General features: G+C 35.2%; 1 protein-coding gene across 8 annotated transcripts; it reads left to right on the top strand.

Moving 5' to 3' along the window:
- The first annotated feature begins 290 nt into the window (after positions 1-290).
- Positions 291-15440, top strand: LOC143445421 (CREB-regulated transcription coactivator 1-like). Of its 8 annotated transcripts, none has more exons than XM_076944517.1 (15): positions 291-537; positions 3907-4035; positions 4149-4345; positions 7162-7280; positions 8524-8635; positions 8792-8958; positions 9037-9195; positions 10097-10317; positions 10606-10665; positions 10840-10888; positions 12236-12399; positions 12535-12621; positions 12733-12859; positions 12970-13077; positions 13175-15440. In XM_076944517.1, the coding sequence occupies exons 1-15, from the start codon at positions 424-426 to the stop codon at positions 13357-13359; spliced, it is 1998 nt and encodes a 665-aa protein (XP_076800632.1). In that variant the 5' UTR covers positions 291-423; the 3' UTR covers positions 13360-15440. The 8 variants fall into 8 exon arrangements, with proteins under 8 accessions (XP_076800632.1, XP_076800631.1, XP_076800630.1 ...); XM_076944516.1 differs by having other exon boundaries at positions 292-537; positions 3910-4035; positions 7165-7280; positions 13169-15440; XM_076944515.1 differs by having other exon boundaries at positions 292-537; positions 3910-4035; positions 13169-15440.
- Positions 15441-17061: the final 1621 nt, after the last annotated feature.

The following is a 17061-nucleotide window of genomic DNA, read 5'->3' as shown; positions in this document are numbered from 1 at the left end:
AATTTTCGATTGTAAACTTGTATAGTTTAATAATACAGTATAATAAAATTTCCATGAATTTGCTCGGAATTCGTCACATTACGGTATTTTGTTTTAATATGTCCACAGAGAGTTTCTTAGCATTCCTTTCAAGAGGAATTTGTTCAAATTGTATTTAAATACACATTCTTTAAAATAATTATCTACAGCACAGTTTGCTATGCAACTTTTTTGTGGCCCACAAGCAAACTTGCAAAAATTAAGTCACGTGACAAAATCTACACGTCGTGATTGGCCTTTGATGGAGCCTCAAGTTAGGTTTAGGCTGAAGAAGTGTTAAGAAAGACCGACTCAATACATTCGCGGCTTTGAGTTTGGCGAAGGGATAATTAAACATAATAAAGCTAGGCAAACGCTGCAGTTATTGCACCGTGAAGACCTGACATGGCGAATCCACGAAAATTTTCCGAAAAAATAGCGCTACACAATCAGAAGCAAGCCGAAGAAACTGCAGCTTTTGAAAGAATAATGCAAGAAGTTTCCGTTACACGGGTCATCGTAAGTATTTTGATAATTAGCCTAACTTTTAAATCGTCCGCAATACTTTTACATATGTGCTAGGTAACCTTAATATGATGCAATTTTTGAACGATAATCAAGTTACTTCACACTGTTTGGTTGCCCTAATTCAATGTGTAGGACAACCAATGTGTAGGATACAGTAGTGCACAACCACATGACGTCACAATTTGAGAAAATGGGGTCTAGTATACAAATGCATAATGTGGTTGCGCACTTTTGCACTAGACCCGGAATATCTGCATATGTACACAGAAAGTATGCAATGGTCCAGAACATTGAACAGATTCTAATTCAAGGATTTAGGTAAGTATCAACAGAAAGAAATAGAAAATGTGTACCCGTAAAATTAAAACTTGCACATAGACAAACTTTTTAACTGGGCTAGAGTGATTCCCAGAGTGGAATTGGGAAACTTTGTCCGCCGAAGATTTACGCCAACAAGAATATTACATCAAAAGAGTTTTTTTTCAAATCTGTCCGCTTTAAAATATGTGTATACGTCAAAAACTTACATACACGAAAATCTACCGGCGTAAAAATTGCACTTGGTTATCCACCGTACATGAACCTAGATTCCAGTCTGAAGCGATTTTCATTGCCAAGTTTAAGTCCTGCAAATACTATCTGCTGCAAAAGAGGCACAATTTCAAGAAAAATTGCTCAATCCACGTCCACTTGCACATTTTGGAGACTAAAAGTTATTTAGGTGATGCTACAGTAAAATGTACAAAAACACTAAAATTCCAAGTTTACATAAATAGGCTACTGTTGAAAAAAGTGATAGGCTACACGATTTGTGTAGTCCAAGACATTTGGAAAACCATAGTAATTGACCAATTTAATCATGTTTTTAACTGATATTTTTGGCACTTGCTAAAAAACCCACAGATTACTATTAACTAATTTTCGCAAAAAAGTCACTCAGAAAAGTTATTCAAAAATAACCAAAGTAAGACAATCAAATTGTATATCAGATTTCAGTGCAGGCCCAACTGGTGCTTTAAAAGTTACTTTGGAAAACTTATCTTATTCTCATTGTTTAAGTACATGTAAGTTAGTCAGTTTATTGAACAACTAGGTTAAGAGCAAAGATTGTCCTAAAAAAGAATTCGAACCGCTCAAAACAACATATTAGTAAAGCAACTTTGTTTGGATTTGTATGCCGCTCTGTGCTTTGGCTCCCGCGACTCAGAGCCAACGAGCTCATTTAGGAAAACTTAATGTGAATAAATAATGGTGTTTATTAGTGTCACAATGTAATAAATTAATGCCTTTGTCTGATTATAATTCGGAATGTTTTATTCGGACGTGGAAAATCTTATATAAATACTACCCAATGATTTTCACGGGCATAGTACGCATGACTGCTTGCCACTCACGTGATGTTAAGTTTGGTTTTGTTCGAGGTTGCTTGTCTTGGATATTGGTCTTTGTTTGGTGACTATGCGGATTGTCATCGTTTTAGTGAGAATTTTGTGAGGGTAACTACTAAAGTTTTTATGTGTAACTGTAAAGCATTAGTTCGAATTATAGGCTATATGTAATGTTAGGTTTTTTGTTTTAAGTATTCAGTTAGGTGTTGTAGCTCAGAGTAGGTTTTAGTTTGGCAGAAACGAGAACAAATGACTCTTTCAATGCTTAAAGTTGCCAACCCGTGGCCTTGTAGAGTGATATATGCAATTTTTGGTGTATGCCCTAAATTTTTCGTTAACTTAACATTTTTTATTTATACCAGAATTCATTTAACTGTACACACTTCAGATACATGAAAAAATGAAATTGACTACATTCACTTTTTATAAGAAATATTAGAGGCCTCTTTCCAACAAGCTAAGAAACTTTAGTACCAGTCCAACTAATCATTAGAAAAGTTTTTCCTTTGTTTTTTACACAAATGGTTGTTTGCTTTGCATGCTTTGAATGGAAGCAGGTAACATAATACATAAATTTGCAAGACTAAGTTCAAAAGTTTGCAGTGAACGCCAATCTGTATGTTATTTTTAACTGAGAACGTCAAAGCAGTCTTTGCTCAATTAACTAAATTGTTTAGTCTAAAACACGGCATTTTGTCATTTATGAAGTGCTATAGAATGAATTATATTGTGACTGGTTATTCTTTGGTATTATTCATAAAAACTACCACTTTTGCTTGATTTCATTACCTTCCTTGTATAAGATAACTGTGTTATAGAGTATAGACAATTCGTCTATGAGAATGTGAAAAAGTGTTTTTCCATTTAGTGTTAAAATGAGTTTAGCATGTATAGATAAGTGATCACATTATTGATATACGTCTAACTTGTTGAAGCTTAGTTTTGAGTTAAACATATTTCTTGCATATATGCGTTTGTTATGGAATTTGTTGTGTTTTGATGTTTTGCCCAACTCGTTTTGTTGCAAGAATTTTTACAAATTGCAGTTAGGATTGGCGACAAAAATCTTTCACAACTTTTGTTTATTCAGGCTGAAACATAAGTGATTTTGGTAGCCTATGGCAGGGCTTCCCAAACTGGGGGTCGCGACCCCGCAAGGGGTCGCGTAACGAACTTCAGGGGTCGCAGAGCGTATACCAATTTTACACGAAGTACAAAATACAATCAAAACAAAATATCGTTCCAGCCTAATCAACATTGAAACCGCCTTGAGACCAGCATTAACATATATTGAGCCACGGCTGGACTTGCTTTGTAGCAGAAAGCAGTCGCACCAATCACACAGAATAAATGTGTGTGCTTTTTTGTTTCCAGTAGCCTACATATGTGTAAAGTAGTAAGTATATAGGCTTTGAGTACTGGTTGCTTGAATTCAGTCTTTGCATCTCAATAAATGTCACTAATGACTAATGTATATTTCGCGCTGCTAATCAAATTAAACGTGAAGGGTCGCGGAAAACTTCAGAAGTTTGAAAGGGGTCGCGAGCAAAAAAGTTTGGGAAGCCCTGGCCTATGGTATCGGTAAATAAGAGTTTATCCCTGCATTCCAAAAGAATTTTTTGATGCATTTGTGAAATTACAATTTTTCTTATAAAGCACAGATAGTCTTGTTTGTCTTCAGTATTATTTTTGTACATGAGGAGTTGATAAAAGGTTTTTGTAAGTTTGCTGTATACTGTCTATTATATTGATCCATGACAATACTAGGAACATTTTTATACTTGATATGCTTTGGTTATTTGTAGCTATGTAACCTATATATTGGTATATACATATTTATGTAATTATGTTGGGTTGTATTGTGTCATACTCATATCAGTTGTTGTGGAAAAAAGACATTAAACCTGTTCCTTTGCCATGGAGTTGAAATAATAAGCAGTAATCTGTAGATTACAATGATTTTTTTCTTCAGCAGGGTATGCAACCACCTCGTTCCGCAGTTCATTTAACACCACATCCTCAAGCTTACCCGAGGCCATATCTTGGTGGTTCTTTACCAAATGTAAACCAAATTGCTGCTAATCCTCAGATGGAGCTGCATGTGAGTTAAGAAGTTATTAGTCAATAAGTAGTTTTTTTGTAGGCTATAAAATTGCTTTTGTCAGTGTGTTGGCGTGATCTATATATTCACGATTCATCTGTTGTATTTTTCAGCATCAGACTGGATTTGATGAAAGCAAACATCCAATGCGTCATCCTGCACGGTTTGACTCACGAATGAGGCCGTATGGCTATGTGCACAGAAGAGCAGTTGAGCTTACCAACAGGAACAGAATGGGACATTTTGATGGACCTCCTGGACAGTATTCAGGCCATTATTTATCTCCCCCTTCTGAGTCAAGTTGGCGAAGGTAACTGTTGCTAATTTATCAATTGCATGCTTAAATAATTCTTGCTGGAGAAAAATGCCATTGTAATAGTAACATGCAAGTGACCAGTCTTTCTTAGATACCAATGTTTTTTCACCAACCTATTATTTAAAGATTTTAAAGGTTTTTATGCCTTTTTTTGTTTCTTGCAATTAATAGAAGCGAAATGTTGAATACGCTAAACAGTATATATAGATTTCAGAAGTTTACACATCAAACATATAGACCTATATATCATAATTTATTTGTTAATAAGACAGACTCAATTGAAAAAAGAACTAGATATTTCTGAACTGATTTCACTCATTGATGACTGATTAGCAGCAGAGATATGAAGTCCAAAAACGTCTATATACTCCTGTTAAACTTTGATACATTTTACAGTTAATTAAAGACTTCTATTTCAAACTTTTAAATCCAAATTTTAAGCTTTAGGCAAAGATTCAGTGAATTTTAGCAAAAAATAGGAAAGACAGTGGTTTAAAAAAATTACTATTATTTTCATATTTATTTAAAATTTGCCCTGGAAATAAAGCAAGTTTTTAGCTTGAAAAGTTGCACAAATTGTCCATTTTTAGTTCCAAAAATCCCCTGACTAAGTAGTATGCTATAGACTACATTGTAATGTGCTGCGCCGCAGAAATCCCTACAAAATCTTGCAAATATAATGCAATATAGGTTCACTTCTCCATTCATAATTTATTGAGTATAAGCATAAACAGTTTTTGTTATGCTTCATTGACTCTTGGGCTCAAATAAATTGCTTAAGTGTTTACTTTTTCTCTATGTATTTGTTTTATGATAATAACTTGGGTTGAAGAAAGTAAAACATTTGTAAAGCAAAAGTTGAATTTTTCGTTAAGCTAGAATCTATTCACATACATGTGTGTGTGCTTACTAGTTTTAAAATATTAAATTCGTTAAAAAATTGTAAGTTCTTGCATCATTATTGAAAATGTAGTACTGTCTGTTAAATGTCACCTTTTTCTTGTAAGGTTATATGCAGAACAGTGTGCAATATTAACAGTACAGTGTTCCAACACCCGGTTACTTATTTTAACATGACTACTTTAGAACCTAAAATAAACTTTCTATTTTAAACCTATGCATGCACACTGCATTAGATAGTATTCTAGATGTCTTGTATAATAAAATCAATACGAACATCAACTATTGTAATTTTTGTGTGACTTAAGCAACAAATACGACAGTTAAGACAAGGTAGCTATATAAACTGCTATATTCAACTGTTTTAAACCATTAATAACGTCTGCTAAAAATTAATAAGGTATAATTACTTTGGTATGGTGTACGAAAACATTTACCTAGCTGCAGTCCTGCAATAGCACTACATATTGGTGATTCATCAAAAATGATACTGTCATTTGTTTAATTGATTACATCACCAGTTTCCGCACATGACCACATGTTGTACTTCTTGTAGTACTTGTTAGTGTGTCCTCTCTTGTAGCTGCGCAACAGTTCACACGATTTTCAAGCATATTTCCCATGCTGTTTCCAGTCATTAGTAGATAAATAAAAAGAATATCAATGTTCCAAGTACATAATATATAACTGTTTCAATATTCTTAAATAAAGTTCTTCACTGTTTCATTTACATCACTTTTTGAAGTTGTTACAATTTATCATACAAAGAATTTGTTGCTGTTATGTTGTTGTCTCAAACACATATTTGTTCCGGGCATTAGCATTATGGCCAATTGGTTATTGGCAATTTATTAAGTGACTTTTCCTAATCTAACTAATACTAAACTAATAATTTGTATCCTCCCTAGGCATAGGCATTAGTCAAGATCAATAAAAGAAGGCATGCAGTTTTTATAGACAAAAAGTGTTTTAACTTTTTAGATTTTTGTATGAATACTATTATTAAAATATGTTTTGTTAGTGGCAATATTCTAATGCCAAAAAGTTATGAAAAAGCAAATATGATTGGCAGTTTTTAAAACTGTATTAGTTCATGAATAACAATCGATATAAATTTGGAAATTCTAAATATTATATGACTCTAAAATGTATAACGTAGCATAATTACCATATGTATGCAAATCTACCAAATCATTAATATTTTGAGGTGAATTGAAAAATTAATTTCTTTTACATCTTGTTGCATGTTAGTGTGCTTCACTGTTACAAGCTTGCATTTCTTGTTGGACAAGAAGCATTTAGATTAGAGTTTATGTAGTCTATAAGATATCATACCATATTAGTTAACTACATATTGCTGTGGCTTGTTCGTAGAATATATTTGTGTTTTGCTAAATACTTTTGGTGGATGCAAATGTATAGTTTGTTTTTTCAGTGCTTCATGAAAAAACTTTAGTAATATGTGAGCTGGATTAGTGGGTCCGATGTTAAAGCAATGTAATGCTCACCTGTAAATGCTTGTACTTAGGCTAACAGTGTTTTATTATTTGAAGCCATGGATCAGTGAATCACATGTAAAACTGGAATAAGTGATTGACTATTTTCTTTTAACATTTTATCTGATATGACTGCATTGTCATAGTAGATTTCATGAAAAGCCTATTCTGGTTGTCAGTACTTGTCACCTATAAATTAAGGATTGATATAACTCTTGTATCAATCCGGGAAGTATCAATCCATTCATAAGCTGTGTTTGTTTGCATCCACCTGTGATTAAAATGCTGTAGTTTATTGTTGATCCTTTCTGAATGAAATCATTTGTTATGTTTTTGCTTGCTGTGTTTGCTTGCGGTGATTGTGGCCTGCTGCCTGCCTGCTACTGACATCCGATGGATCTTGAATCACATTAGCAGTTTTGCTCTGTCCAGGACCAATTCCGATTCAGCTTTACACCAGAGCGTGATGAACCCAAATCCACAAGATCCTTTCAATCCACAAAACAATCAAATGCATCATCAAGTCAGAAGAGGTAATTTTGCCATATTTACACACTTACCTATCTTTTCTGTTCATGATATTAAGAGCAATTGCTCATAATCTGCTAGAATCTTTTATAACATGTGCATCAAGCCTCCTTTTTCTATAGGGGCATTTATTTTTAAATTGTTTAAAGCGTTTTACTAAATTTTGATTTTGTTGCCCATTTGTGCTGTATTGATATCATAAATTATACTTGTACTGTTTTGTTTCCGACTTTGATATCTTTTATAATAATAAGTCATACACATTGTTATGGGTAGTCAAATTTATAACTTGCTTTTGTTAAAGTCTCTTAAATGTTATAACTACTTCGTGTAAGGACATACCTTTTATTTCTGTTATTTTTCACTTATAGCAAGTTGTCAAAAGTCAGAAAGTCTGTGGTAAATGAACTTCTTTTGATTTTTAAACTATGTCTGCAGTTAGAATAGATAAGAAATTCATCCAATGTGTTTAGTGTCATTTTTGTACAGTATTACAAAAGGTTTGTAGATTTAGCTAAATGTATGCATACTTCAACAAATATTCTAGAAGACTGGATGTAAATTTTTAAGCAGCACATTTGTTTCAGTTATTTGGTTTAGGTCTCTTGTTAGAATTCTGAAACGTAGTATTTATCCGATTAAATACCAACCTAAAGTAATTCTATTTGCAAATAAGTGGATCTAGTTTTGCACTTTTTTGCTAGAAGTTTTCCAAAGCAAACTGTTGTTAATTGCTCGGATTGGTGTTTTGCACAGTTTTTGTCTTTAAATCATATCAGTTTTTGTTGCAAGTATTGAACGAGTTTATATCATTCATATGAAAGTTAATGCATGTAGAAATTAATGTTGTTTAGCTGTTCATGTTGAATGTGGTTGGGATCAGTTTTAAATACAGGTTTATACCTGTCAGTGAAGCTCTATAAACTGCACAGTAATTTTTATCACTGTGATAGTATGACTGATATTATACAGTAGGGTTCTGTAAAGAATTTAAACGGTTAAGGCAGTCTGCTGAGTTTTTTACTGAGTATATATATAATTGTAATAAAAAATACCTGTACATAATGGCTATGTATATCATGTATATATTATATATATAGAAGTATATATTATACTACATGCTTTATACATTATTGTTGATTAGTTTGTATGCTTAGCCTTGTCAGATTGATGTTTTGTCAATTTATGTATTAGCACACAAAAAATATTGTTACTAGTTTATTATATTTTGTCTTTTCCATGTTGCAGATGAGAACAATTTTAACAATATGCCACCCTCTTACAAAGCAATGTTAGAGAGTAAAAAGTTTGACCAAAACCTTGCAAACCGACCTAAGTCTTGTGAGGCACCAAACATAAGGTATATCATGGTTGCAAAGCTCCTATAGGTACTTTAAATTCAGTTGAAAACAGGAATTAATCAAAATAGAGAGAGAGATACCATCCTTGATTTTTTTTAAATTGCATGATCAAGTAAAAGTTTGAAATGTTTAATTGGGAGTTTTTCTACTTCTAGTCTCCTTCCGTCTGGTGGTGAGCCACCATCAGTTCTCAGAACCGGTCCTGATGGGTCTCCGTTGTCCGTGAGCAGCAATGGAACTTTGCCACCAGGCATACCAGTTTCAGTTAGTCCCAGTCTGTCACATGTTGCCCAGATTGGAAACAATACTGGCTCATTGCCAGGTAAGATTTCATAAACTCACAATGTAAATGTATATCTTCTGTTTACCACTAAAGTCCTATATTATCTTGTTTTTAAAGATTTAACCAACCTCCATATTCCACCTCCGTTATCAAATCCAATAATTGATTACGATGAGTCCCAAACACCATCCCGTCAGCAACCTGGTCAGAATACCTCATTGTATAATCGCAGTGCAGGAAACATTCCCACTGCATCTGCAATCTCACATTTAGGAGGTAATGTATTAATGAGCTATTAATTTTGATAACTTATGGTGAAAGGTTTTAGTTCTGCTAGGTCTTCCACCTGTGCAGCCCAATCGAGTTAAACAATGATTTTGAGGTGAAGGATGTGCTGTAAGGGTGAAATGCTGTTAGACTGCTAACATTACTGTACAAAAAGGTTTTAAAGGATTCCAAGAGGCAACATTTTTCTTTGAGTTATAACATTCAATGATTTTTTGGGATTATTGCTTCGTAATTATATGAATTGTATTTTGTAAAATCATTTTGTACAGGCAGAAAATGCATGAGCAGTGAACCAGAATCAGGACGCAATCGTCAATTGAAACCCACAAATTCTGGGCTTGAATTAAGCAAACTTCTCCATGAGTTGTATGAGATCATACTGATGATTAAATTCAGACAATTAGAAACATTGTATTCTGCTCAGAACAAGAATGTACAAGCATTATTAACCAGACGCTTGCGCTTTACCCAAAACGAGATGAGTAACACACATAGCCAGGAGGACATTAATGGAATAGCTTTAAGCTTTTTGGATAAAAGTTTGAAACAGGAATTTTATAAAATGCATGAGAGCATGGCGAGTGTTAGCAAGAATATTTTCAGCTCTAAGAATGTACTCACTGAGATACTACAAAGTTTCCAGAAGAAAATTAGCTTAAAAGAAGGCAAGTATTGCCACCACTTTTCGAAAAAAATAAAAGCTAGTTTGAAATAGTAAAAATAAAGGGTTTTAGTTTGTTTGTGTTTGACATTTCTTGCTAGTCAATAAACATTTGTGACTTAAAACTGTTAGTGGTTCTTGGTCGATTTGATAATCCTGGTTAACAAGTTCGGGATAACATGCGTGAAGCGGAATTACATTGTGTATGAAACAAGATTTATTACATAGGACTCCCACGTGGTCCAGCCAGCCCAAATCGTTCACGAAGACACACCCATAATGGACCAAGTCCTTTAAGCCTGAGCTCTCCAGAACATGCAAGAAGGATGAAGTATCCAAATGTCACCTCACCAAATGTTGCAGGTGGCAAATCTGAGTTAAAAAGTCCTTCACTAGGTGGAACATACTCCTACCCTTATCCCCCACCTCCGCCTGGTCCGCAAGCTGGAGTAAGTGATTTCATTCATTGAAGTATTTTGATTACCATAGCACCATTTTTGAAGCTATGCCAAGCAGTGTAGCTTAGCAATATTGTAAATCATCAGTCCTAATTTTGTACTTTGAAACTTAGCTTTTTGAAAGTCTTTTGTAGTTGTGATAAGTTCAGTCTATGCCATTCGGAAATTTGTGCCCTTTTTACCTGAGTAAATACGGTAAACTTCAACAAAATTAAGAATTTTATAACAAGTCATAAAATATAGCTGAATGAGTATTTATGGGTAATGTTGCAAACACAGGGTTGGTCTGATCATCCTGGGAGTCCATCACATGGTGCACAAAGGGGGATTCCCAACCAGGTACTACTGTGAATAATATCTCAAATTTTTTTGCTACCTTATACAATTGTAAATAAAGATAGTAAACAATGAGCAAAGTGTTTGTAATGCCAAACACTATTATGTTGCTTTGTAGTTGTAAGTGTTATATTAATGCAATATGTGTTGTTTTAACTTTCCGTTTCAATCACTCAGGGCCCAGGTGTCCACCCACATCATATGTCATCACAACATCACACCGCAGGTTGGCAAACATTTGTTTATCTGTTAAATGTCAATTGCATCTTTGTAGAAATGTGCTAAATGAAAAATGTGTGGGTTCCTAACAATAGCTTTAGTATTAAGATTGGATGCAAATCGATTGGCAATGTAGGGGTTCGGTTATATGCTCCCTCTCCTAACTTAGGTGCAAGAATATCCTTAACTTGTTAAAATTATTTTTTGGGATAATGGAAATTAAACCATGCCATGCATAATTACAAAATTACTAGTTTTTTTTTGGTCAAGTCAATTCCATGTACTGATAACAACATTTTTCGTCTGTTTTGTCAAATTTTCTGAATCTGTTTGCAAGATGGGTCATTGTGAGAATAACACTAATTAATTATTAATTAAATTATCACTGTTCATATGCAATACGTTGATTGAATACATACTTTTCTGTCTTGTCAATTGTAGTAGATTGTTATTAACAATCATGTGAAAAAGTTTGGTTAGTGTAAACCATGTTAAATCTGTAACTAATGCAACAACTTGGCCTTTGTTGTGGCACTTGAGCACTAACTCCCTCAATTGCACATACAAGCTTTTGAACATAGAGTACTGCATTCATTTCTCCTTGGTTCTAGTTGTTGCTGGTTAGTTTTTGCTTAGATGTCAATTAAAGTTCGATAAAACAGGCTGTGGTTGTAGATTTATAGAAAAGTCTCATTCAAATTATCTGGTGTTTGGTTAATAATGTACAGTACATTGTACTGTGTATTAACAATGTATATGAGTTAATTTTACATTCTTTTTTGCATTGTGCTGTAGATCTATGTCTTTCGGTCAGGTTTTGGATTTTTGCTAACATCTATCTCTAGTTGTAAATGAATGATCAATGCCAATAAATTATTATTTTGTTTATTTTATCATTTTACATTCTGCTTTGTGTGTTGGCTGTGTCAAACTGCTATTTGCGTGCTGTATATTCACTTAGCGTTTTGATAAACTAAAGATGACAGCTTCACAGCATAGGAAACTGTTAAAGCGGGTAATTATTCTTTCATGCTCACAAACTAATTACCTACCGTTTATTTAATTACCTTGCAATAACATTTTTTGTAACACTATGTTCTTGAGTATGTATATATAAATATGTACTTAAAATATTCTCGCATATTTATAGAAAAAAACAGCGATCTTGAACTGACTAACAAATACAATATTTGAGCATATTTGTGTTACTTAATTGGCCTGTCAGTAATCTGCAGTATACATTGTTGTGAGTGATTAAAATTTTAATTACATTAGTTTAATGGCGTTGTCAGAGTTGATTCTTGTGTAATTTTCTGATAAAAATTAAACTTTTGTAATTTTCTTTTGGTTGCAGGTTCACACCCACTTCATGTGGATGTGAGTGCAGCATCGAAGATCCAGCAGTCTCCATTTTGTAGAGGAGGCCAGGGTGCATCAATGACCAGTCCTCTGACTTCACCAACCTCCCCTACTTCCCAGTGCAGTCAACCTAATTTTTCACCAGTCACATCACCCCACGTGAGTATCATACCTTATAAAGGGAGCATACATAGTAATGGGTTATGTTAATGGATTTACTATACTTTTTCTGATACCTTCCATATGTAGACATATTTGTATTTTTCCTTTTAAAGAATCTTCATGTTTTATTAGCATGAGTTTACCACTGGAGGGAATCCGATTCTTTCGGAGTCTTATTACACCCATGAAGCGCAATCGCTACAGCCTCTGCAACATCAGGTCTTTCAGTCAACTATTGTTTTTTAAATATAAAAGTTTTTAAAGCAACATGGATTAAACATTAAAACGATATTTTAAGAATAAGATTCTAATGTTCAATCAATTTTATAGTTTGAACAAATTCGTTTCGCCAATGAAGATGTGAGCTCCCATCGATCATCTGGTGCACCCCCGATGTACAGCACACTGGCAGCTCTTGCTGAACATTCGAATGATGAATGCAATGAAGTCATGCATGGTAGGACATTGCATTTGGCCGCTGTTATCAATAAAGTACTATTTGGATTCTAACAATTTTATCCTTAATGCTTTTATCTCAAATCGTTCAAAGTGTTACTTTTGCTTCAGGCAACACTGGAACTATACCTCACATAATGCATGGTATCCACAACATGCAAGGAAAACATGGACATTTTCCTAACAACTTGAGCAGGATACCCGACATTGTATTTACGGGTAATTTACATTGACATTCTATATCTTGTATTAAGCATATAGCTCATGTTATTGTCCTGTGCTGCCTTATACACTGTCAGTTTATTTTAAGGTGCAGATGACCCACACATGTCCAAGGGAAGCACAGATATTAACATATTGGGACATGATCTCGGAGCTGAGTATTTTCCTGGTGATGAATTGAAAGCAAATTTAGGCCTGGAAGAGTTGCAGATGTTGGAAGATTCCAACATCATTACTGATCCAGACATGGAAGATTCACTGCGTCTTGACTCCTTGTGATTAAATGGACTAAAGAAGAAAGAAGCAATGGCAGATGCTGCATTTTCCTCACTTCAGCCGTGCTGAAGGCGATCAGTGTTCCATGAAGCTGACAAACTATGACCTCAAAGATCATCTTCCAAACAAAGTGAAGTGGTATCTGTTGACATTAACTTGCTTGCTCCAACATGGTTGTTTGCTGCTAACGTTCCAAACCTTGGCAAGTTTTTTTTACAACAATGGCCATTTGCTCTTTGTCTTTTCATTCTTTGTTTGTTGGAGGCAGCATAATAAACTTTTATCTATTATTATTTTCTCTTGTTGAGATGGTTATATATAGTGTTTGTTATATTGTTGCGTTATTTACTTTTTGCTTTAATGCCCGCTGAGCCTTACTGGTCAGAAGTTTTTATTTTGTAAGATGTATGCTCGTTTTTCTGAACACTACCATTTCTTAGATTTGATTGGTAAGTTTTTTCTATAAATTGACGCTTTTTAACGCAGCGTTTTGTGCACTATCTAAATCCATTGTCTTGTTACTAATCGTTGCCTTTGCTTGCTCTCCGTTGATTTGGTGGCTTGTTGGTTCAGTTCGATATTTTTGTCTGCAAACGGGTGTCGTTACTTTTAATTTGTAGATAACTTTTGTTTGCAATTTTGATTCCCGGTTTAGGTTCAAACCCAATTAATACAACCTGATAAAATTCTATAGTACAATCCCTGTCAGTAGCATTGAATGGGTCATAGGTGTCTTATTTGTGACGGTGTCCTTACTTTGTAGAGCTGAATACTTTTCTGTGCCATTTTGAGCGTTTTCAGTGCAAGTCTTTTAATTCTCAGTTCGACTAGCTACGCTAGGACTCGCCCAACACATGACATAAACTTGCGTTAATGTAGCCGGTTCACTGTAACTGTGATAGATTTGTGTACACCAGTTTTGGGAAATAGAAGTATTTGTTTGTAGTCAATTACACCATCTTAATAGAACTTCCAGGAAAAGTTAAAGCTGTAAAATTAAACTAAATGGACGCCTTAAACTTACCGCTTACAGTTTGTTAATTTGTGTTTAAAATGGCTTTTCTACTGATGCATTTCATATTGGCGATTTAGTTTTTTTATGCTTAATTTTTTCAGGTTTTTTTATGGACTAACGTTTATAATTGGTTTGGAAAGTCTTTAACATTGTCTCCTGGTAGATGGTTACGACAATTACAACGTTTCTTTTTGGCGGTTAAGAGTGGGTTGATTTCAGTTAACAGTTATTTGCACCCTTCAGCCTGCCCGGTTACTTTCCTGCCTTTAACCTCCAGCAAACTCGATTTGATGATTCTGCTTTATATTATCACGTCACTGCCATGTCAGTTATGTAGAAAATCGCGTGTAAATATGTTTTTACGTCATCGACGGATTTTCGTCTTTGTTGTCTTCTGTTAACAGCGTAAAGTTGCAATCGCTTCACAGTCTTGTCTTGTCACACTTTGAGTCGTTGTTAAGAAAGTTTCTGTCTTTGTTTCATATGTATCACGCGAACTATTTCGTATGAGATGTTTGTGGAGGCACATTGGTGTCGTTTTGTTTTTAATAGTTTGCCCTTGCAGTAGATTTGATTTAATTTGGAAAATTATTACATCTCGTAATTACTTTTCAGTGCTTGCACAACATCAGTTTTTGAGATTACAACCTTACCACAAATACCAACAGTATTGATGTGCATTGAGGCAATCTTTCGCATAGAAAAGTCGAAATTAAAACATTGTTACGTTGTTTCTTAAGAGTGATATAACAGCTAAATCTTTATACTATTCTCTATCCTAACATTTTTTTTCCGATTCTGAACGCTTTTTTAGCGTGAGTCGTGCGACATTGCACTGAAACGGTGCAAACTGCATCGTACAGGGAGAAACCAAAACAGCTGGTAGTTCCATTGTCCAGTTAGTTCAACTTCCCGTTAATTTAACCATAACCACATTTCATTAATGCTTTTATTGTGTGTTCCATACGTGTTCTAAGTCGCACTGAAATGTGAAGCAACGCTGTATATTTGTGTTTTTGCTTCAGCCGTCGTTTTATCTTTTGTCATAATAAAAATACTGTGTAACATAGCACCGTATTTCATCTAAGTAACTGCACGTAACGTCTCTCAGAAAGTGCTGTCTTTTTGCAATAATAATATGGCAGCGTTGTGTACTTCCATCGTTCACACATCTGTGCAATTCGGTTGTTTGAGCTACTAGGATTCAGGTCAAGACTACTCCTTGGCGCCTCTTAGTTTTAGCAAGATATGTCTTGCCGGTGGTGAAAATTCAAAAGTACGTTATCAGATTGACAGACAGCAATATTGCGGGATAATTTTGCAAATTACAGTACTATGCAGTTCGAGTAATTGCATAGTTAATAACACTTTAACGTTGCTGCATGGGATTATTCAATAAGTATTAACCTTGCAAAAACGAATCAGAAAAGTCCAAAAATAAATTCATTATTCTTATTGATTTGTATTTTTTACTGGCTTAGTAAACTACTTAAAAAATAAAAAATAATAGCCTATTATAATTTAGTCTTTTACCTTTATCGTAAAAGGCTTGGTAGCCGATTGGTAACAGGGCGCTGGACTCGCGATAACGCGGCCCTGTTCGATACCCAATGGCGCTACCGTTGTGGTGCCATTGGGCAAAGCATTAAGGACACTGGCTCTTTTACAGTGGATTGGCGAACAATTATAAATTTGGGCAAAACGAATAAAAAATTGTGACAAACGAAACTTGCTGGGGTGTCACGTGGCGTATGGTGCCACCTTTGATTTGTTATCACTAACAGTGTTTGCGGTACACGTGTCTGTCGCGTTCGTGGATCAAGTCTCGCATCGCCAAATAAACAATGAATGGCTTTTAGTTTACCGGCATGTGATGCTGGGGACAGAGCCTCTTCTGAGGAGTCAGATAACCACGGAGCTCTACAGCTCAACTGAGCTCTATCAACGGCAGTTGTTGTTTGTGTTTTATAGGATATCTATGGTCAACACACACGGATATGTTTCCTGGTGATACAAGCAAACCCACGCGAGTCAGCATAAATGACCTGCCATGATCTGATTGTGCCGGCATGACAAGCGAAGCAATGCGATCTTCAATTCTGAACCTCACCGGCACCGGCTCTTCAGTCATTCAAGTTTTGCAGGAGTTAGTCCCATAGCTGCAGGTGTATATGGAACCCAACGCTGCATTTGCTCGGAGCACGAAGCGTCGCGCAATCAACGCCTTGCCAATCAGGGATGCCGCAGGATACGCAAACAACGTCGTAGTCAGCCGTCTATGATAAACTCGTCTCATTCCTTTGTACAGCCAAGGGGTCAGAGGAATGAAGGAGCATGTGAAATTAACGTGATTTCACAATACAACTCTCCTACCATCTACAAGCATCAACGTCTCTCGAATCTATGCTATTGACAACGAACGTTTGGAAAGCCGGCTAGGAAATGCAGCAAGTACTACAAACCAACACGCAATCGTCAATCAACATGATCTCATCAGCATCAGCCCGACGTGAAACCCTTGCAAAAGGTCAACCTCATCAGTAACCAACGTCAACACCGACACGAACATGCACTACAAACGACGACAACGTTCACGCAGACGCTTTCCAGCCATGCAGTACATACGAGATCTACGCATATTGAAGACGCGCCTGTGCCACCAGCGATATAAAAAAGACGCGGGAGAAACA

This window comes from Clavelina lepadiformis, chromosome 2 (genome assembly GCF_947623445.1).
Source record: "Clavelina lepadiformis chromosome 2, kaClaLepa1.1, whole genome shotgun sequence".
Taxonomy (NCBI): domain Eukaryota; kingdom Metazoa; phylum Chordata; class Ascidiacea; order Aplousobranchia; family Clavelinidae; genus Clavelina; species Clavelina lepadiformis.
This window is presented reverse-complemented; position numbering and strand designations above follow the sequence as displayed.